This window comes from Lissotriton vulgaris, chromosome 5 (genome assembly GCF_964263255.1).
Source record: "Lissotriton vulgaris chromosome 5, aLisVul1.2, whole genome shotgun sequence".
Taxonomy (NCBI): domain Eukaryota; kingdom Metazoa; phylum Chordata; class Amphibia; order Caudata; family Salamandridae; genus Lissotriton; species Lissotriton vulgaris.
In genome coordinates this window covers 1,761,601,773-1,761,627,320 of record NC_141693.1, presented here as the reverse complement: position 1 = coordinate 1,761,627,320, position 25,548 = coordinate 1,761,601,773, and the positions used below count along the sequence as shown (strand labels likewise).

Sequence of the window (25,548 nt, the reverse complement as noted above, 5' to 3'; positions counted from 1 at the left end):
TAACATACCATTATCCACAGGATATCTGGTAAAAACCCATTTCCCCTCTCACCGTTTCCCGCTTGCTGCTGCAACAAAGATGTCTATTGCGAACAATACACTCAGCAGAAACCCTGGGCTGCCACCACTCCTAAATGAGATGAACTATCCTCCACTCATGCAAACCCCACTTTATTTAACCAACTCAACAAAAAAAATACTACCTCTTCTGAAACTTCACCCGTCACCTCTCGCCAACAGTTGTGGATTACTTCCATCATACAGTCATCTACCAAAAACCTTAATTCGGGCAATGCTACGAATGATGAAACATACATCTATTGGAAGCCAACAATCCTACCATAAACGCCCTTACGACCGCTCTCAAGACTACTAAATCTACCTAATGTCGAGACCTTATATCCTCATTATCCATCCATTATAACGATTAGCTAAAACCATTAACAGGGTGCTATATAGTAGTGCAATCTTAGACTTCAGAGCAATGATCACTTCCTCCATATAATGCCTTTTATTTTAAACCCTTGGTTGGTATGCCTCCCGCTCCATATACCAGCTCTTAAATTCTTCGTCAGTAAATTGCTGTTTTTACCTTCTAGTCAGCTGAAACCTTCAGAAGCAGCATGAGCATGCCATTAATTCCCTCTTCTGTGGTTCTGTGGAGTATAACTTGCTTCCTGCCGATACTTAATTCCACTACTTTGTACATTCAAATCTGCTCTGAAATACTACCTCCTCCTACAACAGTGACTTACCTTATTCTGCATCTCTAATGGTTGCCGATTACCAATGATACTCTTAGTCAATATTTCATTGCCTCAATAATTGTGTAAATGATAAACATGTACTGTCCTGCAATTGTCATTACTTACGCTACCATCAAAACCCATAATAACTGACACACTTATCATGTACACCGTTTGTCAAAATGCTCATGTCTACTACTAAATAATACTCCTACCAAATGAAAATTTCAGGTGCATTAAAAGAACACAAAACAGAATATGGTCCTATCATCTTTAAGAATTAATTATTAAACTAGCATTAGCTAATAAGCGGTTTCAGTTTAATATGTAGGCAAATTCGGTCCTTTTTCTGCCATCCTTTTCCACTGTTCAGCAAGAATAAAAAAAAGTTGTGTTTCATGCAAAGAAGGATGAATGGATAGTGAAGAAAGTAAAGGTTCCTTATATATTGAATAGCTGGCTGCAACATCAGAACTACTCGGATCTGTGATATTTGTAATTTATGAAAAAAAATGTACATATATAAAAAAAAAGTCCTTGACAGAACTCATGTTTACCATTTCATTACACCCATGGGTAACTCCAAGTGCCCTAGCCAAAGATATTAAGGTCTTAAAGCTCCCCAATTAAATAACAATGCCACCACCGACCGCTCGAAGAATGCCGCAGGCGCACATCTTGTCGAGTAAATAAGCACAGTGGGCCTGACTTGGAGCATCAGAAACAGAGATAGAATATCAAAGAGTTGCAGGCAGCACAGTGTGAGATTTATACCAAGATAAAGCACCTGAACAATCTCATCATCAGAGAGTGAAATATTGCAGCAAGAGAGATGATTTACATCGTCTCAATCCCAACAGGGGACACCAGGAGATTTCTAATGAATGTAAAGCATCAGCAGATATTTTTGATGGGGATTGCATTTTTATGATGGCACATGTAGGACAGGATATTAAACATTACAGGACTCTGAAAGCTGCATTTGTTCTCAAAGGAAAACTATGTAAAGAATGATTTAAGTACCTCCAAAAACACTTTTTCTGGCGCATACTCTAATCACAGATTCATGATAATTTGAAATTCCCCAGGTGTCAGAAAATATCCAGAAAGATCTTGTAAAAGCTCCTGCAATGCAGTAGGTGGTGCCATTAGACACAGTTGTGAACCTATCCCTACCTAGATATGACCCCACAGAGCTGCATGCAGGCACCAACTCTGAGCAGTGATGTTGGTTCCTTTTTCTCTGCATCCTTTGACGCGGGTGCGTGCTCAGCTTCTATTGATTACCCTACTGAAGAGAAAGCCTTACTGTGTGGTAGTCCTTAAAAGATGCTGCATGATAGGGTCTATTCTGACAACACTAAGTCGATTACGATATGCTCTAAAGATTGATGGTATACTAACACCATTTAAAGCAGTGAAAGGAGAGGTGTGGTGCAGCGGCCAGGGCAGCTGACTTCGGAGCACAGGGCTCATGGTTCGATCACAGGCTCTGGTGGCAGACCAGCTCAGCACCATGTGACTCTGGGCAATAGCTCACTTAATTTCCACAACGTGCCCCAGAACATTGAAAACCATAAGGGGGAGTAGTTCGCGCTTTACACTGGATTCAGATTTTAGTTTACAGGTTGTTTAACATGAAATGTCAATGAACTTATTTCAGAGGATTTTCACATTAGAAAGTAATAGTAGTGCGGCCAGACATTATTCTCTGTGTCAGGAGCAGGAGAGTTTAGTGACCGGTGCTTAGTTTGAGCCGGTGGTTTCTAATGCTCAGCACCAGCACTTAATCATCAACACCGCGCTTATCATGAGAACCAGTTAAGGACACATTCATTTATGGCAGGCACAGGGAGATTATGTGATTTACCCAGAATCACAGGATGTTTAGCCGACGCCAAGACTCAAACCTGCTTCACCAGCTCCAAGGGTGGCAGCTCTGGCCATTACGCCACACTCTCTCCCCACTTTCATGGTTACTAGTTGATTCCGTTTAAGGCAGCGTTAATGGGAGAAATGGGCTGCTGCACGCTGTCTCCTAAGGAGAGCCCGGGCACGTGGGCATTATTACAATTTTTTTTTTTTACAAATTAACCTATCAATCAATCAGTGAACTTTTAAAGCGCGCTACTTACCCGTGAGGGTCTCAAGGCGCTGGAGGAGGGTGGGGGGTTCTGCTACTGCTCAAAGAGCCAGGTCTTGAGGAGCCATCTAAAGGTGAGCAGGTCTTGGGTCTGTCGTAGATGGGTGGGGAGGGTGTTCCAGGTCTTGGCAGCGAGAAAAGAAAAAGATCTGCCACCGGAGGTTTTTCGTTGGATGCGAGTTACGGTGGCTAGGGCAAGGTTGACGGAGCGGAGCTGGTGGGCGGGGGTGTAGAAGTGGAGTCTGTTGTTCAGGTAGGCTGGTCCGGTGTTGTGGAGAGCTTTGTGTGTGTGGGTGAGGAGTTTGAATGTGATCCTCTGGTTGACGGGGAACCACTGCTACTGACCCCTCTCATGTAAAGTAACACTGTGATGTAAACCTCAAAATCATGTGCCGACATTCTGTGCATATGTGGAGTGTGCATGTACAATAGGACTTTGTGAGTTGAGGTTCTGCGATTTCAGATTTCGTCCCGTATCAAGCCGCCATTTTGTGTCCTGTCGCCATTTTGTGTTGCCCTCACTCAGGCAGCACGGCGAACGATGTGCTTTTGCTTTTTCCAGCGGCTACGTGTCCTTTTAGTTAAAAAGTAACTCCATTGTCCTTGTTCATGAAACCCGATGTCAGGGTTTGGCTGAGTTCGCTAATCCATGTCTGGTTCGATTGATCCCTGTCTTGGCTGACTATTTGCCCTCTCCTATCCTTCCCTTATACTATCTTATCTGGCTGTCCTTCACTATTCTCTTCTTGTATGCTCCTATTACACAACTATCCTTTGTGACACACAAGCATGTCCTGCCACCTGCGAGAGGGGATTGTGAACACCATCACTGATTAATTTGTCGGGAGGGGTGGCACACGGGGTCCGAGAAAGGGGCGTATTTTGAGACACCTGATAGTTTGTTTTCCAACTTTTCTCATTGGTTCGTTTTGTATGTGTAGGGAGTGGGATATTGTAAATGTGTTTACTATAAAAGATTGTACGCCACAGATTGAAGTGGCAGTCTCCTTAGAACCCACCTCGAGTGTAACTTCTAGGATAACTGTGCTTAGCTGCAGCTAATAAACCTGGCTTCCACTCTCAACGGAGTGTCTCGTGTCTCTGTCAGTTACAAGGCAGGTGAATCCGGGGATTTAGGCGTGCCCTGCGCCGCCCGGCCCATAAGGCCCAGTTCTCCAGAGTTCTGAGAGCCGGAGTAGTGGGATCAGTGGAGGCAAGTGTGGATCACTCCTGGTTTGGCTTTGCAGATGAAGTGTGATAGAGCTTCCCCAGACAGTGGAAGTGTATTGACTGCAGTAGTGTGGCAGGGGTGGAGATCCAAGCACTGAAGTCAGCGGGATTGGAGACTGGGCTGCATTCAGAAATGCAATGAGAACCTTGTTAGCAGAAGCTACCGATTAGTTTTCCCTGAGCACTGCCATTTGGTATCAGGTAATAGCTAGAGGTGAGGACTGTAGTTTCTAATCTTCAAGGTGAGGTGAAGATGTTTCTAAGCAGAGTCTGGCATTTTGCCTGTTCCCGATTACAGCCAAGCGCACAGATTTCACACTTCATTGTGCCTTTGTTTTGAATAGTACTGTTCGGAGTTGGCCCCGTTGCCACCTGTTGTGAGAGCTATCACCTTGCACAAAAGCTGTGCTCGAGGAACAGCTTGAAAATTACATGTGAAAGTGATCCACCCAAAGCCTTAAGAACGTGGATCCTCATCCTCCCTCGCGTAAATATTATGCAATTAGAATCCAAACCACCCCACTTCATTCCAGTTCAAATTTGACCAAGGCTGGTGTCTGCATGATAGCATGAATCTGAGGAGAGGAGACATAACTTGAAGTCTGCACTTTCTAATGGCGAAGCTGAAGATTTACCCAGCACTTAGAAGTCTGCCTGCCTGCTGAGAATGGGAAAGAGAATGCCCTGGAGGAACAGACATTGCCCACGATGAGACCTGCAGTGTTCTGGTATCAAGAGCACTCCAGAGTTGCTAGTTGCTTTTGGAAGTGAAGCTGGAGCCAACCTGTGTCATGAAGGGACTTCTGGTCATCCGTCACGGCCCCCAAAGTGGCCAGCACACAGAAATCAAACCTGAGAAGTAGCCACATGCTGTCTGTCACCCCCGAAATGCCAGACGGTCTGATACTGCGTTGACTCCTGCACACCTGCCAGGTGAACAGCCCGCCGGAGCCCGGCTCACAGCCCACAAAATGCACCAATCGGATCCAGCCAAATAGTGGCATCTGTCCAGATGGATGCCCTCTGAGAAGTCCTGCAGTGTTTCTCATCCACCAAGGCACAAGTCCGGAGCGAAGTCAGTGCCACACTCCTATCTATATCAGCACAGATGCCACTGCAAGCGCTAGTCATGAGAATACCCACCAGTGCTGCACAATCGCAGTAGTGAGATTACGCAACGGGGCCTCAAATGCAAAGACTGAATTAGACACACAGATCATGTTCTGCCAGTGAAACTTTGGCTGTTACTTAAATAATTCCATTTTTGGTACGAACTGTTTAACTGACCTATGAAAACTCCAAGAACCGCAGTTTGAATCATAAAAACATGGCTGGCCCCATTGACATATCTAGCATAAAGTTTTGCATTATGGTTAAAGGACATTCGTTTTACGAATTTGAGTAATGGGCTGCACTCTACCCTGAGAGGCATCATAAGCTACATGGTGTATATTTAGCCCAACAGCCTGAATCTCAGGGCAAGTTTAACACAAAATACAAAGATATGAGGCTTGGCAAAGAAGGTATTCTTTATCTGTCAGCCAATGTAAATGCCTCATGGATTTGTTTATGTATTTAATGGAGAGTGTTTGTTTCCATATGGACTGACCCCCACCTCCCCCAACTCGGTCCAGCAACAAAGGTCTTTTGGCTTGCTCAGGCGCCGATTTAAATAGAGACAATTGAAGGTGTGCCTTTTCAGCCTCCTTTTGGAAACCTTTCTATCCCTCAAAGCATCTGCTGCCTGCAAAAACACATGCAATTCAGGAAAGTTCTCAAAATCTCTTATTGGATAACTAGTTTGTTCTACATCTACGCTGGCAAGCCAGAAATCTCAGTTGCACGATCTCATGTTCTTGGTTACCGAGTGGCAAATAAGTTTGTAGAATGCACCATAGCCATTTCAAAATCAAAGCACACTACTTGGATTTCTTTTGGCACCAAATTTGTAAGACTCCATGTCTTCAAACATGTGCCTTCCTGTCAGCACAAAGCATGCCTCAGAAACACCAGGATATGACCTATAACCGCACACCTCGAAATACTGCCTCAAGTGCACATCCAATGAGCAACCAGAGGTATCAGAATCTTCAAGACTTCCAGATTAGGCTTGGCAGCCAACCATGTATGCGCCGCCAGTGAATGCTCATCTAAGGCTCTTCCGGTTTGCTAGAATGAGTAATGCCAGGACAGTAGCTTCCTAAAGACTAATGTGCGTCCTTCCAGGCCTCACCCAAGACTTTTCCTAAAGCCCAGCAGCCTAGTGGGAGAGTGACCTGGCTGATGCAAACCTTGACTTCACATTCTAAACGAGGGGTCACTGGAAGTCCCTGAGCTCACAGAATAATACAAAAAACCACTTCCCTCTGCTTTAAGTGAACCGAGTAGTTGGTAGTTCCAGGGCAGCCCGACCAGGGAAGCGCGCAGCTATGCGGACAGCAGTACGGTTGGGTGAAAAACGTCACCTGAAAGCAACTGGGCAAGGCAAGCTTTTCTCAGTCCATCTAAATTGCAAAATTGTGCTAAAAACCCACCCAAATTTTCTCTATGGGCAAAATTCAGGAAAAGTCACTAACTCGTAATTTTGCAATGATTTGTGGACCGCTGAGAAATTACAGTTCGAGTTTGACTTTTTTTGTGTCTGTTTTGGCAGGAATAGATCCAGTGAAAATGGCAGATACTTGCATCTGTGAAATAGAAAAAATAAGCATTGGCGTAGCCAATAGGCTTTGCTTATCCAAGATCTATTGTATTTTTTTTTTAAGACACTTTGCACAGCAGTCTGCGCTGCTAAGCAACATGACTTGAAGTAAAGGGGGAGAAAAGTGATATGACGTGGCCTGGACTGATCTTGTGAGTAATTTTTGCATTTTCCTTCTGCAATGTGGCACAGCAGTCCGTGTTGCTGTGCAATGTGTCTAAAAAAAAGTGGGAGCCAACAACATGAGGGAGGTGAGAGTGGTGGGGGAGGAGGGATGGAGCAGAAACACAACAGATAGTGGGAAGAGAGAGACAAGCAAAACGAAGGAGGTTTTAGCAAAAGCCCGGAAGGTGGAAGGAGGGAGAGGGATGGACTGCAGACACATGCACTTTTATAGAATGCATGGAAAAAAGTAAAAATAATAATTGTACCTGCTGAAGGGAGCGGCAAGTGGAAGGACACTGGTTGCAGACTGGAAGCTGTACTGGTCCATGCTCTACGGAAGGGACAAACACTGGAAGCGTCTGGAGGAAGTAGGTGGTGAGAAAGAGGTGCTGACCAATAATAAGCAAGGAAACGAGAGTGACGTCGAAGCCAACTAATTTTAAGTAATAGCAAGTAATGGGCAGGGGTTTTGTTTACAAAATATTGTTCTGTTAGCACATGCGCTATTTCAGGTGAAACCCAAAAATCGCCCATACTTAGAGACCAGACAATAGAGGCTGACCGATTCCTTCTAAGAAGACACAGACTGGCAAGTCACTTTTTCCTGTAAAATTGGCACTACTGATACATTTTATAACGGGATACATAAGAATCCCCAACAATGTAACTCTTTCCCATCACGTGGGAGGAAAAGAGCATGACAACTGACACTCTGCACACTGCAGGTTTACTATCTCGATATGATCGTGCCAGTCAGTTGGTCATAGACTACATTTTGCTATCTGCAATTAAAGGTGGAGCCCGCCTAGTATGTTATAATACATCTCTGACATCACTCAAAGAAGACTACAATTTTAAAGAATAGATCTGCCGGGCAATAACAGTAGCAGCTATTATTGATGCAGTAGCACAATAAATCCAAAATATAATTAAGGTACGGATTATCCACTAGGTACCATTTTTTCCTGCTTCTCCACTCTCGAATATACCTAGTGCAGCGGGTCATTTATTACATGAATGTCCATTTGTGACCAACCACGTCCCATAAACTTCAGAGTGTTTGTGTACCGGGGCGCAAAACATAGGATCTCAATTGTGGTTTAAAAGCTTGAACTTTGGAAAGAGTCAACAACACAGCACAGGTGAAAATAGAAACTTGGATCCTGCCCGTGCACATTATGTGCCTCTACCTCACACAACAGAGTTTTTTTTTTTTTTTTTACTGAAGAGCCATCAGCAATATAAATCTGTTACAACTTAAACCATACCATGACAGTAGAGGAATGTGGGGGTAGCTGCGGTTGCTGCAGGAAAAGTGATATCAACGCGAGGCAACTCCGAGCAAACTAGAAGGTGGAATTAAACTTCAGATCAAGAATGTCCAGCATGCACCTCACAACTGTATTTTCTTTTATCCAGAGTCCTCAAAGACTAATTCAATAGGCCCCAGCGTTCATCTTTCAAACAGGTCTATTGAGATCTACTCAGGGTTCGATATATTCACAGGTCTAGCACTCTTCATGCCATCGCCCTGGTCACTGCCCCCTTGTTTAATACAACCTCCTTAGCACCTCTGGCTAACTTGACCCTTCACTGCTTGCAACTACCTGCCACAAGGTTTAGAAATTGGTGACATTCAATAGATATGATCAGATCATCAGGTACTTCACTATTCAGAGTTTAAACGTGTACAACGAATTGATGCATACATACATATAATGAGTGCAGGGATCTAATGTTTTTCTTGGGACCCACAACTCAGGCTACTTAGTCTTGATTCCACCTGGTACCTCTTTCTTCCTTCACCCTACACTTCCTGTCTCTTTCTTTCACTTTGATGCTGTTTTATCTCCCTGCTTTCTCCCTTTTTTCTAGATTTCTCTTCATCCTTCTGACTTCATTTTATCTTTATTGATTGGGTTGAATTCCAGTGATGATAAAACAAGTCCTGGTGACCACCACCCGCACAATTTAATTAGTGACAATGCTTCACAAGTAAAGAAACGTTGAAGGACAGTCGGTTTAAAACCTAGAGACAGTCCCTTAGCACCTTTGATTCAATGTTCACTGCCATATGAGAATGTTATGATGAAAGTCGTTCAATGCTGGTGCCATCCAGCATCCTGAAGGATGACTTGAGGCTTTGAAAGCAGGGTATCAACCCTCCATGTAAGGAGGCCTGCATTTGTAGCTTGGTAACTTTAGCAGAAGCGCATTGAACGGTCCTCTGCACCGATTCTGTTGAACTCTCCTGCTGCATTTTAAACCGTGGTAATGCTTAAAAAAGAAAATTAAAAAAAGGGATAATTAATTATCTCTAACTGGCTTCTGTAACCACATGGGTCATGCACTGTCCCTAACAAAAGAATTTATAAGCCATGCCCTGAGCTGATTACTTCCCCCGCTCCCATGCCTCCTGTGCAGACCTTTGCAGTGTGCCTAGTTGGCACGTGCATTGGCCTCCAGCCGTGCACTATGTCCGCCAACGAAAGCCAACAATGGGCAAGCGTTGTGTAAACGTTACGCCTCGCATCCGATGATGTGTGCATGCTATGCTTTGACTGGTAATGTAATACTTCATTTGTGGGGAAAAAGCAAACATACATTAGCATGTCTAACAAAATACAGCGGAAATCTAAAGATCATTTGGAGAGTTAAACAAACTTGTGGACAAATAGTTGGATATTACAATGGAGTTCTCAAACAAAAATAGCAAGGTTATAGCTCAGCCATTATCAAATACGGCTTACCATTCAATTCCCTATATATAAAACACCACAAGAAAAAAAAAAGAATAACCCAAGAAACACTGGATTTTGTAACCACAGATACAACCATTAGCTGCTCCAGGGCCCACAAAGCCTGCTCTGGAGTAATAATTAATGCGGGACAGCAATAGGTTATCAGCTAAATCACCAGTGTGCATGAAAGTGCACCACCACCATGCTATAGCCAATCTCACATGGTCAGCGACTAGCTGCCGCCTCCCCCCCAATCCGGCACCCAATACCCAGGAACGTGGACACGAGACGTCTTTACTTTTTGGAAGGCGGGCGCTAGTCGCCCGGCCGTATTTATTAAAGTATGAAATTAAAAAAGGTTTTAATTGCATAATCAACAATTTATACAAAAATTCAGCAGGACATTTAGGTACATACTTCTTAGCAACAAGTTTGAGAGCCTGACTTTAACAAAACTCTAATACATGTAGTTACCTAACTTATACTAAACATCCTCATCTAGAATTTTTGTACATTTCTGGCCATATGGCAGGGTCACTACCGGTGTCAGGTCCTACAAGCTGCGTCTCCCCTCTGGATGTGCGCATGCGCAGTGTTACCCCGGGAATTGCCCGGTCTACGCCCTGAACTCCATTTACCCACTAAAGGAGGGCCCTTACTCTGCGCCGGTGGCGTCATGAGTCCACGCGCGCGGGGTGGCTACCAGCCTAAGGAAAGCGTGAACTACTCCTACCCGCGCTCCTTTGCTTTGCAGCATCTATTACCTTGCCCCTGGAGTTGTGGGAGTGGCCCGCAGGCTCCTCCCCCTGGGCGGGAACCTCCATAGGATGATGCCCGCCCCCTCAGACCTCAAATATGTGCTCACCGATAATGACCTTACCGCATGCCCCATACCTAATAAATACGACGACCTATGGGAAAAAATTCTAAAGGACAGCTACACTGGCTAATAAATAACAGTATCAACGTGTAGCTAAAAAGGGAAAAAAGGCCTAACGACACATGGCATTGCAATACAATTCGCTTCAGACATGTTTCGCTAAATAACAGTATCAACGTATAGCTAAAAAGGAAAAAAGGCCTAAAGACACATAGCTTCAAATACAATTCACTTCACACCTGTTTTGCTAAAAAGGGATAAAATTCCTAGACAAAAGCATCAACAATATACCAACAGTTCCACCTCTGTTATCCTGTGAGACCCGTGGACCGTACCCTCAAAACTTACCATTCAATCAGACATAAATCTGCTACAAAACTTTTCTACCAAGGGATGGTGGGTGGGAAAACAAAGAAGCCCCGAGCGCGGGGCACACCGTTACGGCGAGGGAGCGTCCAGAGACAAGGGGGTCTCCTGGGCGCTCCCTATCTCTTTATTCTCGAGGGGCCAGGTGGCCCCTCCTATTGCCCGCCCCCCCTGACCCGGACCCACTTCCCAGGATCCGGGTCAGGGAGGCCGCCAGCCAATCGGCGGTGGGTCGCGCCCCCCAGGGCACGCCCCCACCGCCGAATGGCGACAAAGGAGAGAGTGGGGGCGACGGTCGCCGCGCCGCCATGCGTGCGGGGGGGCCGAGGGCCCCCCCTTTTCACATGGTCAGCGACTAGCTGCCGCCTCCCCCCCAATCCGGCACCCAATACCCAGGAACGTGGACACGAGACGTCTTTACTTTTTGGAAGGCGGGCGCTAGTCGCCCGGCCGTATTTATTAAAGTATGAAATTAAAAAAGGTTTTAATTGCATAATCAACAATTTATACAAAAATTCAGCAGGACATTTAGGTACATACTTCTTAGCAACAAGTTTGAGAGCCTGACTTTAACAAAACTCTAATACATGTAGTTACCTAACTTATACTAAACATCCTCATCTAGAATTTTTGTACATTTCTGGCCATATGGCAGGGTCACTACCGGTGTCAGGTCCTACAAGCTGCGTCTCCCCTCTGGATGTGCGCATGCGCAGTGTTACCCCGGGAATTGCCCGGTCTACGCCCTGAACTCCATTTACCCACTAAAGGAGGGCCCTTACTCTGCGCCGGTGGCGTCATGAGTCCACGCGCGCGGGGTGGCTACCAGCCTAAGGAAAGCGTGAACTACTCCTACCCGCGCTCCTTTGCTTTGCAGCATCTATTACCTTGCCCCTGGAGTTGTGGGAGTGGCCCGCAGGCTCCTCCCCCTGGGCGGGAACCTCCATAGGATGATGCCCGCCCCCTCAGACCTCAAATATGTGCTCACCGATAATGACCTTACCGCCACAGGCCAGCATTGTTAACCGACGATCTGGCCTCCCCCTGCCTAGGTCTACCCGACAAAGTTCTCCCTTTAGTAACCCCTTCCAGCCAGGCCCCGACATCATCAGACCACAGGACCCTCCCTTCCTCTATCACATCCCGTTACCAGGCAGCGCCAATACACCCATTACCAGGTAGAACCAATACACCCATGTTGGATCATCTGCAAGCCGAGTGGGGGCTTGAAATAGTTTGTCCCACTGTGTGTTGATCCCCTTTATCGAGTGATTCAACACCCTGACCGCGTCCCTGCCACCCCGGGATAAGTTGAGACCCTACTACTGTGCCACCCAAGTCCTGAAGACCCACCCACAGTGGAGAAGAACCCATCAATGAGTATTCGCCTCCCCAGTTTGGCCAATTCAGCCCCCCCTAGGTGAAGTATCACCGCTGACAGGAGGTCGGGCTGCTGAGCTATAGGTCCCTGAAAGAAGCTCCTGAACTGACCATGGCACAGACCCTCCAACCAACTCTTCCCTGTCCTGCGTCCAGCTTGTTGTTTGTGCTGGCCCATTGTAGCTCCACCACCTCTGGTGATGAGTCCCTCCCCTGCGTGCCAGGTTTGAGAAAACTGCAGCAACCAGGAAAAGACCAAGAAAACATGGGTGACAAATTCCCACTTCCACCGTAGGGAATGGGTAGCACTTACACCTGCCAGGAATACCTGGGCCCTTGGTGTCCTCTTTCTTGACGTTTGCTTCCCCTTTTTTTGTCCACCAGCTGTTGATGTTGCGGTGTGGAGCACTCCTCCGATATCCGCCATGGACCCAGCCGTGACTGACGTAAGCATCCCTTGGGCTGTCCACCTGTTGCAGCCATTGTAATGTGGGGCACTCCAGGTATTCACCATGGACCCGGTCATACATAAATTGGAAAGATAGACACACGCCATTAGTGTTCCGGCAATAACTGCTGTACACGCATTAAACTTACATTACCATCAGTCGCTAAGTTTTAGATAATCTTAGTGCCAGGTCACCACACATTAACACGTCGACGGAAAATGTTAACCCTGGTAGGCTGTAAAATTGGCCTCCCATTTTCACAATCATTGTTACACGAGAAAGTTGTGCTGCGGGCGAGGACATCGCCTCTTAATCCTGGTTTTCTACCCACGTCTCCATGCATAGGATCTTATGTGTAAAACAAGACAGCCTATTTAACAGTGCAGCATCCCAGTCTTTAGCTAAAAGAATTAGCACAGCCCCATCTCCGCCAGGCCCTACGCTGGCCCAAGGACCGTTTCCGCTCGCCACCTTGGCTTCTGGGAGATATCATCCCAGCCAACCGGACATGATCACATGGATCCCCAGAACTATCCGATGCCGCAACCAGGCTCTTGGGCACCTTTTAGGTGGGACATCAGGGCGTGTATCACTATCAGGACCCCAAGTAGTCTGTCCAAAGGCTCTAGGCCCTGTCTCTATGCCATTCGTGGTTCCCCCACCATGTTATTAATACGTGGCTTTGGTACCCCCCTAGAGCTCAACGTATATGGTGCTAAATTACAGTGTGCTATATAAGTTTCCACACTGTAAATATTCGGCTCAAATCTCATCATAGGCTCAACGTATCTTGTGCCAATTTACTTGTGTGTGAAATAAGTTTACTGACTGAACTAAAAGGGGTGTGTTTAGTACAAATACACCTATTTGTTGGCATACCCCTGTTCTTTTCCATTTACTCATTCATGAGATTAAAGACTGGTAAAACAAGCTGCTCTATATTCCCTCATGACTTGGCTGAAGGCTGCACGCAATACAGCTAACCCTCACTAATAATGTTGACTTTAACCTATCATCCATGAAGGGTCCTATGGACAGGTGCAATGTTTGGACTGGTGCAATGCCCCCCCTAGAATAGTCACCAGCACCTCATATGGTGCTTACCTCCACAGTGCAATAAGCCATTGGTTATACCTTATTCGTGAATGGTTCCATGATTGTTCTAACTATCACCTCAGCAGACACCAATGATAGTCACTCTAGAGCGTCAAAATTTGACTTAGGTCAATGGCCGTTCTTTGCGTAAGCTAAATAAGCAGCCACCATGGCTTGGATAAAATATTGCAAGTGCCTGGAGCACATCAATAAAGGAGCCCAGGGATGAACACAAAAAGGCATATGTAACCCGGGCATCACGGATATTAAGGAATGTATTTAACGCCCGCACCCGGGTGATCCAAGGAAACTTGTAATCACCGTGCCAAAGTTTTACAAACATGGGATAGTGATGTGCGTTAATCCCCAGGAGGACCCCAAGAGAAGGTGGGTATACCCTTTACGTGAATCGTTCCACGATCGTTCCAACTATCACCTCAGCCGACACCAATAATAATAATGATAGAGTGTCAAACTTTAACGTATGGCACTGGTTGTTCCTTGCGCAAGATAAATAATTAGCCACCCAGGCTTGGATAAATTATTGCAAGCGCCTGGATGACATCAATAAAGAAGCCCAGGAATGAACCCAAAGCGCTTATTTTTCCCGAAGGACCAACGCAAGTCCAGGCAAGGTCTGAGCAGGGGGGGGATTATTTTGAAAATGTCCCCAGTACCAAACATTCTATGCTATATGAATGCATTATACGCTCGCTGTGCAGGGGGATCCTCCCGCACGATCAAATACAGTCCACTACTAAACCTGCATTCCATACATACGCATTGGTGAAATCCTTGAGATACCTGTACAGCCACTTATAAAGCTGTAACCCCAATATGCATTGATAACGGTGCCCCGTCTCCATCTCCATGCCCCAATGTCCTATGGAGCAGACGGGTAGGTCCTGAATCTCGCTAAAGGCAGTGCCAGCTGCGCTGTGTTTAAAACTCATCCTTCCCCCCCCTTTGAAGTTGCTTAATAAAATTAGTACATGGCCACAACCTACCTCACACATGGAATCAGTGTTTAAAACATTACCCATAGCAATCTGAAAACCTGATAGCCATGGTTTTTTCATGAATCATGAATAAGAGCGCCGTACAAAGCGCCAGTTACCTTACCTAAAGAACCTTCTCTGTGAGACCCCACATCCCTCTTTAATTCACCACAGGATGTATCGAGGTTCGAACCCGCACCCCCCGCTCCTTGTCCTGCCATATGTTCACCTCTTAACACTACGAGGTCTTGTCGTACAAGTATTCATGTACCACCCCAATACACAACATGCACTTGAAAGATGAACAGCCCGTGTTCAGAATGTTCAGGTTCTGTCCACCTGGAGGTGAGAAAGTAAGGCAGACACGCTAGGCCTCCTATTGGATGGGTTTCTCTTTCACAGGAATGAGTCATATGCGGGTACCACATCGAGTGCCAAGGTTAGAATGCACTAGTAATATGGTGATAATGTTGACTTTAACATCACATCTGGTGTGTTTGTGACGAAGTATTCCAATCGCTAAACACTAAATCGGGGCCTAAATCTAGCGCTGGCAAGAACAGCAACGATTTCTGTACACCTGCATTATTTTAGATAAGATATTTGAGACCAATCAAAATACAGCGGCTCAGGGCTTTCCAGTGGATGCAAGGCAGCTGGAAATAAATGATGGAAACTGATGGGCTCAGCAGCCCTTGGTTGTAATATTCGTTTTTCTAACTACACGGTGTTTATAAAGTTAGTTTGCCCCTTTCAACAAGCGGTATGCCCACTGTGTTCCTTACGTCTTGTCTCGGCTTCCCTTAAGCCTGATAATGCTGCTCGCTCTGTACTATAAATGTCCTCGCTCACTCCAGGTAAGATGGAAAGAGAACACTATTAGTCGAGGTCAGGGGTTAATCGCCAAAATTAAAAGGGCCATTGATTGGAACGAAAAGGTTTACAAAGTAATTGTTAGGCAGCACACTGTTAATTTCAAGTTCAGATCCCAGCGTATCACAGCTGCTGATTTATTCCTGTCAGTAGGCTTGAAACCGGAAAAACAGGAAATGTCTTTCACTGTGGGACATGGCAGTCGTCTTAGCAAATGGTTTCATCTGAAGGAAGTTTCTATATCTGCCCTAGGATCCATCTAATTAATACCGTCATGATGAGTGTTGATGAGTACAGACCAGGGAATGAAACAGTGCTTAATCGTGGTCTGCTGCCCTCCTAATCTCGTGACGACTTGTTGAATAAGTCCTTCAGGGGCTCTAATTAACTAATTTTGCGCGGGAGTCGCCTGCAAACCCACCGAAGACGCACACAATTAGAATTAAGCAGCCGGTTACACGTATTGATCGGTAGATCATTGCAGCCCAATGCGACCGAGTTCAGTTCCATGAAGGAAGATTGTAGGAAAATATATTTGTTTGTGTCACCGCTGCTACGTGAAAGCCCAGAAGTTACAGTGTCTCCCGCAATTACTGCACAATACAGCATTAATGTGCCCTGCAGGTTTCCCAAATGCCAGAGGTGCATACCTAGAGCTGCTAATCAATAACACAGTGACCTAGGCTCAACCCACCTATTTTTATGACCCTACGAACATATAAATAAACAACGCATGTGCAACGGGCTTCTGATGTTACTTGTTGTATCATCCTTCTGGCTGCACTGGCAGAAACTCAAAAAATACCAAGTCGGGCAGCAGGCTATAGTAAGCACACACTTTTTTGAAATACAATTCTTTCACTTCCCGTACCTGAATGCATTTTATTTTATGCAGACACACTCTTTGGCGTCGTTATAGAGACTCGAACCCAGACCCCCGGGACCGAGGTCGAGCGCCCTAGCCGTTAGGCCAACTCCTCTCCGCCTTACGTGATCGTGTGTCGCACCAAATAAGCGATTATAAATTAACAGCTGCCTGATGCCGAAAGCCGAGTGAACTCCAGTACCTCAGCCAACCTGAATGTATCACTTGGCCGGTTTGAATCCCGGATAGTCGGTCACAGATGCATATTGCAAACCGCGACCATTCTTTACACCCCCCCGCCCCCCCCCCCTCCACCTATTAATTGTAATCAATGCTCCCAGTCACAGTCCAGTTAAATTAAATAAACGTTTGAAATTTTCACGGAGGTGGAGGAACTAGAACTTGGGCCATACAAAAAAGAACCAACAGGGGCAGAGAGCGTCTGATGCCCGCCCCCTCTGTACTGGCTCCCAGCAACAAACCCCGGGCCCCGTCCTGGGCAAAAGTACCCGCACGTTGAACCCGTCCCTTAAGCAGCTGGCCCGTCTATGAAAGAACACATCCCCACAATGAGGCCCGAAAACCCCATGTCGCCAACCATGTGCACGCTCACCATTTTAAAACTGGAAGCGGTAGGTGGAGGTGGCTGCTCGCACCGCCGGAGACCGACACAGCTGTTCCCCCAAGGCGCGTAGGCTTCTCCGCCGACTGGACCAGCTGCTCCTCACTCTCGCGGATCACGGATCGCTTTAGCCTCCATGCATCGATGCAGTGGCGGTGATCCTTTGAATGGTCACGACGCCACCCGCTCATACCTGCAAATAGAAAGGGAAAAAATTAAAAAAACAAAGAAGCCCCGAGCGCGGGGCACACCGTTACGGCGAGGGAGCGTCCAGAGACAAGGGGGTCTCCTGGGCGCTCCCTATCTCTTTATTCTCGAGGGGCCAGGTGGCCCCTCCTATTGCCCGCCCCCCCTGACCCGGACCCACTTCCCAGGATCCGGGTCAGGGAGGCCGCCAGCCAATCGGCGGTGGGTCGCGCCCCCCAGGGCACGCCCCCACCGCCGAATGGCGACAAAGGAGAGAGTGGGGGCGACGGTCGCCGCGCCGCCATGCGTGCGGGGGGGCCGAGGGCCCCCCCTTTTCAGTTTTACAGCATGCCAACATGGCCCAGATACGGTTTCCGGGTCACCATGCCAGCAGGCTATTGGAGCAGGATGAAACCAAAGCAGCATAGAAATGAATAGTGGTCAGAGGTGGAGGGGTGGGACATAAACGGCAAGGCTACTGAGCACGGTCAGAATTAAAAAAAAAAAAAAATAGAAAAACCACTAGGTCTGGCATTGGCAAGCAATCATTTTTAAAACATTTATTTGGGAAACACATACAACATGACCAGAATGGTGAATGAAACATACAAAATGAAAGGAGTGGTTCAGCTGTCCAGACACAGCGGCGTTGGCACAGAACTGCACTTCTTTTCAAGTGGCTTTTAACAGGTGATCAGGTCAAATGACGTCACTCACAGCGAAAGCGAGCCAGTGGATACACTGGGCTAACCTATTGGTCCATGCTGTATGCTGTGGGTGCAAAATGTGATTAACAGCAGAGGAGGCCAAACAATTAACAGGACTGAGCTAAAGCCGCTCTCTAAATGTAAGCACTTTTTTGTGTAAAATATGAAACGGATTAAACAATTACGGGTGTCTAGGCCAGGCCTACAATGATTGCAGGGCGTCTAGCATATGTATTTACTATTTGGTAGAGGAAACAGTGGAGCTTCAGGTCTTTTTCCCATTATCGTTGCAGCATGAATTTAACCCACAGCTTCAAAAGCTCTATTAATAGTCAATAAAGTGCCAGTATGTTTCTACTTGACTACAAACCTGCACAGCTGGTTGAATCAGTCACACAAGGAGCTCTGCAACATGAGCATTAACCCACTGAGCTCTCTGATAAAATACAAAATCTGCGATCTATACATGCGCAAAGTGGGCACATTAACCCTCTCAGTTATTTTAGGAGTCAAGTGACCAAAGAATGTACACTCAATTCAATTACAAAAGCTTTATTCGAATTGCAGAGACGAATTCATAAAAGCGTACAGATAAAAAACAGATTTAAAAACAACAAATATAATCAATCTAAGGTCTCTTCATATTACATACACAGTTAGAAGAAGATAATTAAAAACTGTTTAAAAGCATGTTAAAAGTGAGGAGAGTAATTATAAAATACCGGTGGGTAGTGTAAAAATTAATTTTGAGTTACAGGCATTCTAGCTAATAGGGGTGAAAATTGGAACAAGCAGAATTCAATTTACATGGTATTTCTGTAACTCATAATTGCTCTCAAGAAAGAGTAAACAGTACTAATAGTGCAATCATCATCTAAAATTCTTAATTTGTTGTTTGCTCCTCTACATGATCTCAGAACCCATGAAACAAGCCGAGGTTTGAGCAATTTCCTCCTTGGATAACTATAAAAAGAGCAAAAAAGAATGCAATGTATATTTGACTGGACAGACACATCGTCACAAGGACAAGTTCTTTTTTCTCTTGACCAGTCATTGCACTGTGGTAGAGTAACAAGTATGTAAAAGGTTTCCAGGCGAAAATAGGTCAAGAGCATACGATGATATAAAGGTTGTTCAAACAAAAGATACAACTGAGTGCCCTTGTGAACTGTTATCAGGTCATGGTCCATAACATATTTTTTAGAACTTTCTTCCCGGTAGCTTTTATTGTCAAGGTGTTGTCGTAGAGACTTTTTTTAAACAGTTCTGGACACACTCTCCATGCTAAGTGGATTTGAGAAATATTCAGTATGACCAATTTCATACAACACATTTTTGACATTACTGAACCATTTGTTATTAGTAGCTCCATCACATGCCAGGCAGTCTTCTATTATCTCTCTGTTAAAACTAGTACAAGAATTAGTCCATACATTGTGTCATAATAAGACCGGGGCAAATTTAATTATGTCCAAAATGTACCGGAGGGCCACTTCCGAGTGTATTACATAGGTTGACGTGCTCTTAGGGGCGGCCAGTAGGTACCGTAAAAAACGGTTCTCAATGCGTTGTATGACTTCCACTGGCTCGATCCCCCAAAGACCCGCCCCATAGGTTCCAGTAGAGACACATTTGACCTTAAAGATCTGCAGCAACTCTCGTACCGGTCTACTCCCTAGCTTATTAGCAACATTTACTAGGGCACCAGAGCTCTAGTAAATGCTAGAGTCCTTGCATTTACTGCTGGTTTCCATGAACCCTTTCTCTCAAAATGAACCCCAGATAGCAATAACTGTCCGCAAGCTCTACCCGCCTGCCATCCAACAAAATCAGACAAGGGGTTCTGCGTTTCTTGGGTCCGCATAACATAGTAAACGTCTTTGATACGTTTACGCAGAGACCCCTTTTTTGCATGAATTCCGAAAATATTTGGACAGCTTTTTGTAGTCCCACCTTTGTCTGAGAGAGAATTGCCGCATCATCGGCGTAGAGGAGTATGGGGACTGGCTTCCCTTTTACTGTGGGGTAATCGTAGTAGTGTTCAGTAAGGATGGGCCCAATATTATTTATATATAGAGTAAAAAGCACGGGGGCAAGTATGCACCCCTGCCTTACTCCTCTGCGGATACGAAACAGGTCGGTACATTCCCCCATCCTACCATATCTCACACGGGCACCCACCCCTTTGTACAGCTCTTTAATGAAGGTAATGATTTGATTGTCCAGGCCAATGTCCCTTAAAGTTTGCCAGAGTACTGTGTGGTCAACACAATCAAAAGCAGAGCTAAGGTCTACAAACGTTATAAAAAGATTTCCTTTTTTAGCATGAATGTATTTGGATGTTATTAATGCTAAATTAAGACCCTGCTCGACCGTCCCTCTTAAGGTCCTGAACCAATATTGTAGGTTGGAAAGTATCCCTTGTTCGTCCAACCAGTCCTGGATTCGGGCAAGAATGATCCTGGCTGCGATCTTCATAAGGCCATCAAGCAAAGAGATTGGCCGGTAGCAGGCAGGATCATTCCTATCCCCCTTTTTGTAAATTGGGACAACAACTGCCTCTGACCAGGTGGCAATGAAGCAGATTTTATTTGAGGTGCTCAATACTCCAGTAAGGGTGCCCAGAGGTCAGGAAAGTTTTTAAAGATGTCAATTGGGACGCAGTCCGGCCCTGGAGCCTTACCCACAGGGCTTACTGCAAGAGCCTTAATTACTTCTTCCAGTTGAAACTGGATACCCAGTGGGAAAGAAGAACATGTTTCTTCAGTCATCAATGGAGCGGGCTCGGTTAGAAGACTTCCAAGAGGGGCAATTTCATTATAAAGGCCTTGGAAGTGATGAACCCAGTCCTGTGCGGTAATGGCGTTATCTATCTGGGGGCCCCGATGAGCCTGCAGAAATGGGGCATTGACGGCCTTCCAGAAGGCCGTATTGTCTTTTAACTCAGAGGCTGCATGCAGGGCTGACCACGCCTGTGCTTTGAGCTCTTTCTTCCTATTTAATAAGGCAATGCGATAGGTATGCCTTGCTAACTGGACGTTTGGCCTTGATTGAGGAGAGGAATGCAAAGCTTTTTTCAGGGCAGCAAGAGCCTTGGTACAGTTGCCATCAAACCAACCCTGGCACCCCTTGGGAACATTACGTGAATTTTTTTGTTAGCCGATCTTTTATTGATGAACAGATTTTATTAAATGATCCAAGAATGGCATGGGAGTCCTCTTCCGGTGAAAGGCAGATTTTAATTTCCTCGTACACATTAGTGACCAATTTTTCTATGAAATTCATGGGTGTCACCTTTTCCCATTTTATACGAAACCCATTTTTAGCAGAAAGGATGGGATTTAAGTCATATTTAACGTTATTTTTGGAACTTAGATCGCCCTGTCTAAGGTTCAGTATTGCCAAAATAGGAAATGATCACTCATTCCAGTAACAATAGTCTCCCATTTGGCCACCATAGCAGCATAGCGTGCTGGAAAAAGAATAAAATCGATGATGGAGTTTGACCCCCTCCCATTAAAGGTAGGTTTAAATGCCTTTGGAGGGTTACAAAGTTCATTTATAAAAAAGAAGGAAAACTGGGCCAATATATTGTTAAGCAAATCCCCTAACTTGGTATGAATAAAGTGAGTCATGGGTCCCTGATTTTCTTCCTCCATACCACACACACCCTGTGTGGCCCGAGGGCACAGAGAACAATTGAAATCTCCTACCCACAACAGGGCCATGTCTCCTGACATATGTTCTTCTATTTTGATCAGGGCTTTTAGGAGATTATTAATGACATTCTCTCTTTGAACAGGAGGGATGTTGTTGTAAAAATTTACTAACACCATATTTTTTAAATGGCCCCAGGATGTACTTAAAATTTGATAGTAGTTATCAGTTAAACATTTAACGTTAGAGGGTCCAGTAGTAATGGATATATAGATAGATAGGCCGCCCTTATGTCTTCCTCTTATACTAAGTAGTGCCGGAGTAAAAAAAGTTTTGTAACCCAACAGATGTAATTCTTTGTTTGTCCGTGTTTCTTGTAGGCATATCATACCAAAGGACAATGTCAATGATTGCCAAGTTGCATTGTTGATTTTAGAGGACAGGCCTGCCACATTCCAGGATATAATACTTCCTTGGGTTACAGACTGCAAAGAGATGGTAGGGTCGCTATTTGCCAAGGAAGAAAGTTCCATATTACCTGTTAAGGGGACAGGGGAGGTGGGCTCTATAGGATCAGTTGCAATTGGGCAGTTAGACACTGAAAGAACAAATGACCCATCTCTATGATCTTGTGAGGGTGACTCCAGACAGTGGTCAAGATTGAGTCAGTCTACTCCATCTAGTCCTATAAGGGCATCAAATCTATTAGCAACCGGGATTTGAAAGATGGAGCCCTCTTGAGTTCTCTGGTAAGGAAAATTCAAAGCAGGATGATGGACTACTGAGGATCTAGGATAAAAATAATTTAGATTGTGAATCTGAATCCCAGGCCCTCCACTCTCATGATACTAGTCATTTAAGTACGCTATTACCCTATGATCTCTAAAATGTATTATTAAGACATCGCCTTTGATGTCCTTAGGCCTCTGTCCTACCCAGTCCAGCCTTCTTGCGAAGAGGATTTCTCCATTAATGTTGGGGGGTAACGGTCTGTTGTTTTTTTAACCAAAAAATGACCTTGTTTTTAAGTTCCCTGTAGCCTTCCTTCTTCCCTATTGATAATTCAGGGACCCCAGTTAAAACAGTAACATAAGGAGCTGATTCTGGGGGAAGGTCAATTTGGACAATTGGGCGGGCACTTTTGCCACTCTCGGGATGCGGTCCTACATTTTTTCTTTGTGTTGTTAAAAAGCCAGTTTCACACCCCACTGAGCCCACTGTTTTTCGTAGATCCGTTCTACTTATGTCTCCCTTTGTTACCGCAGGCCTGGTCTCCTTTCCCGCGGCACCCTCTACCCTTATCTTTGTTTTAACAGGAGTTGGAATGTGAGAGTTCTCTACCGATTTTTGTATATGTTCTAAATTGTTAGTCCTCTTACTGGAGTTGGTATTAGATCTCCCAACTTCAGTGGTAATAGGTTTAGTAGCTGCATTGATTGATGCATCCCTTAATAAACCTGTATTTAAATTTAACGGCTGCCTCAATAGAATCTAGTTGCAAAACCATCCTTTTCATTGTTTCGATAATCGGGAGGATTAAAGATTTTACCAGGACTTCTATATTTGCTATAACTTGATGTATAGAGGAAGAGGACGATATCGCCTCACCTGAATTTAAATCCGTTGTGGATTGCTTATGTCCTGTGACCTGCTGTTGGGGAGGATGTACATAAGCTTAGTAATTTTCGCCTGTCTACCCCTCTGTCTTTTATCCCCTCTTTTTCTCTTTAAAGTCGGTCCTTTTGTTGATAATTGGGCATGTGGCTTCTTAGAAGCTATAGGCTTCTGAGGTCCTTGTTTGGAGGGTTCATCAGATATTATCACTAGGGGATGCTGCAAACTGGAATGATCACTACCATTAGAACTGTTGGGGTCAGTTACATTTGTAAGGTCTTTCAGCTGGGGGGAGTGCTAATGTTGCTATGCAAGGAACTCGTCTTATCTGAGTTATGTACGGGGGTAGTGGCTAACTTCAGGGGACCCAAGGATGAGCGTTTATTTTGAAGCGCGGTAGAAATACGGCGTTCAGTGAGGGTTATCTCATGCTCAAGCATGGTAGCCGCCCTGGTAATAAATTGATCCTATGTCCCCCTCACAGACCCCTCTACTAATGATTTCCTACCCCTTGATGGCATAATCAGTTTTATATTAAGGTGATACGAGTGGTAAAAGGGGTAGCTACACAACCGACCTTATGAAACGCAATTAACAAACAAATGTGTGTATAGGATCCAAAGTTGGGAATCCACAATACCTTTAGCTTACAATATCAGTCAATCAGGCAGGGGTAGTTGTCAGTAATCTGGCCCGGTCCAGTCTCTTCCTGCCTCTGAGGGCCACAGAGAGACCCGCCCTTTGCCCTGGCTTAGCCCGGCGCTGATCTGCGAGCGGACCCGCGTCGCGGGGGCTCTCTGCGCTTTATCGCGCCTCCAGGCGCAGGGATGAAGTTGCAGACTGCTGGGGAGCACGGGTAATGTAGTTTCCCGGTCCCTCCTCTGCGGCCTGCAGGATGCGGCAGCGAGTGACCAGGGGCGAAGCAGGACAGGCAGGGAGCAGAAATTCCAGCTGAGCAATGGGTCTGATGACTAAGGCGGGTCTGATGACTAAGGCGGGTCAGTGAGTCAAAACAGGTTCCCCTTTACACTCATCTCTGTAGCCAACGCATTAACCACCAGCGTTATCTTACAAGCAGAATTCTTTTGAGAGGAGGCTAGACTGACGCTATTTTAGGGTTACTCAATTAAGATCAGGGGGAGAGAAATAGGGCGGAAACCCTCTACCTTAGAATGTAAAAAGTATATAACATTGCACTTACCAAAACATGTATGCACCTCAGACTTGAAAAGGAACATAGGACCACAAAAATGGTGGCACTGCACTATGCAAAGCTATACAGATGTTGGCAACAATCATAACAACTCGCAACGAAAGGTGGGCCTCTCATTCAGCCAGTTCCAGCTAGGTTTTACAAAACTGGTGCAGAATACCAGAGTTGGGTGTATTCTGTTTTCACACAATGGGGTGGTATTCAAATATTTTTACAAGTGTTTCTCTAGGAGACATTTTTATGTTCTTCAGGAATGAGAAAACATCATAGCACAATACAGATTGCATACACATTATAAACGCAATTCCTTGAATATTAAAACAGCAGAGACATTTAGTCTGATCAATCAAAACTGCACAGGGTATTTTTTGTCAAAGGAAACCATCATTAGACATTTAGCATTTTAGCAATACAATGAGATTACATATAAGTCGAGTAGTTAGTGGTACATAACAGAAGTTAATACGTACTGCTACAATAAATAGTTCAGAATATGCACTAACTCAAAGGTCCTAATCGAAAGACTTTTAGTAATAAACTATAATAAGAATAAAAATAAATAAAAAGGGAGTATTCAGTCTCACTTCCTATCCTAATAGCCCTGGGCAAGTCTGCTCCATATGCAGTCAAATTTCTTTATAGAGGGGATTCCTCTAGTTCTGGCCATTTCAATTTTCTTTTCATAGGCTTCTTTCATAATTGCCCGCCATCTCAAGCCAGAATTTGCTTCCACCTAATGGCCTAACATACTCAATTTCTCTGTCTGAAGAGGATGCAGACCTAAACTGATCCTAATAATCTCTTCTTTCAATTCAGAATGTCGCAAGCTCAGGGCAGGAGGCGAACATTTGTACTGTATTTGCAGCTACCAACCCACATTTTGTTCATGTACTCCTAGCGCCCCCTTATCTACCCTC

At 45.2% G+C, this 25,548-nt stretch overlaps 1 protein-coding gene across 11 annotated transcripts in view; it reads right to left on the bottom strand.

Annotated features, from left to right (window-relative positions):
* BRCA1 (BRCA1 DNA repair associated) overlaps positions 1–25,548 on the bottom strand; it is a 510,976-nt gene that overhangs the window by 408,789 nt on the left and 76,639 nt on the right. For 3 of the 11 annotated variants that reach the window (XR_015296056.1, XR_015296057.1, XM_086924040.1), the window contains exon 1: positions 17,246–17,613. The exons of 3 other annotated variants lie outside the window; for them this stretch is intronic. Coding sequence is in view for 4 of the 8 variants with exons in the window: in XM_086924040.1 (XP_086780166.1) it covers positions 17,246–17,445 (200 nt within the window). In the remaining 4 variants the exon portion in view is untranslated. Of the gene's footprint in view, positions 1–12,680; positions 13,707–17,245; positions 17,614–25,548 lie in introns of those variants that run through there. 5 more of the 11 variants (XM_086924041.1, XM_086924042.1, XM_086924043.1 and 2 more) reach the window with 5 other exon arrangements.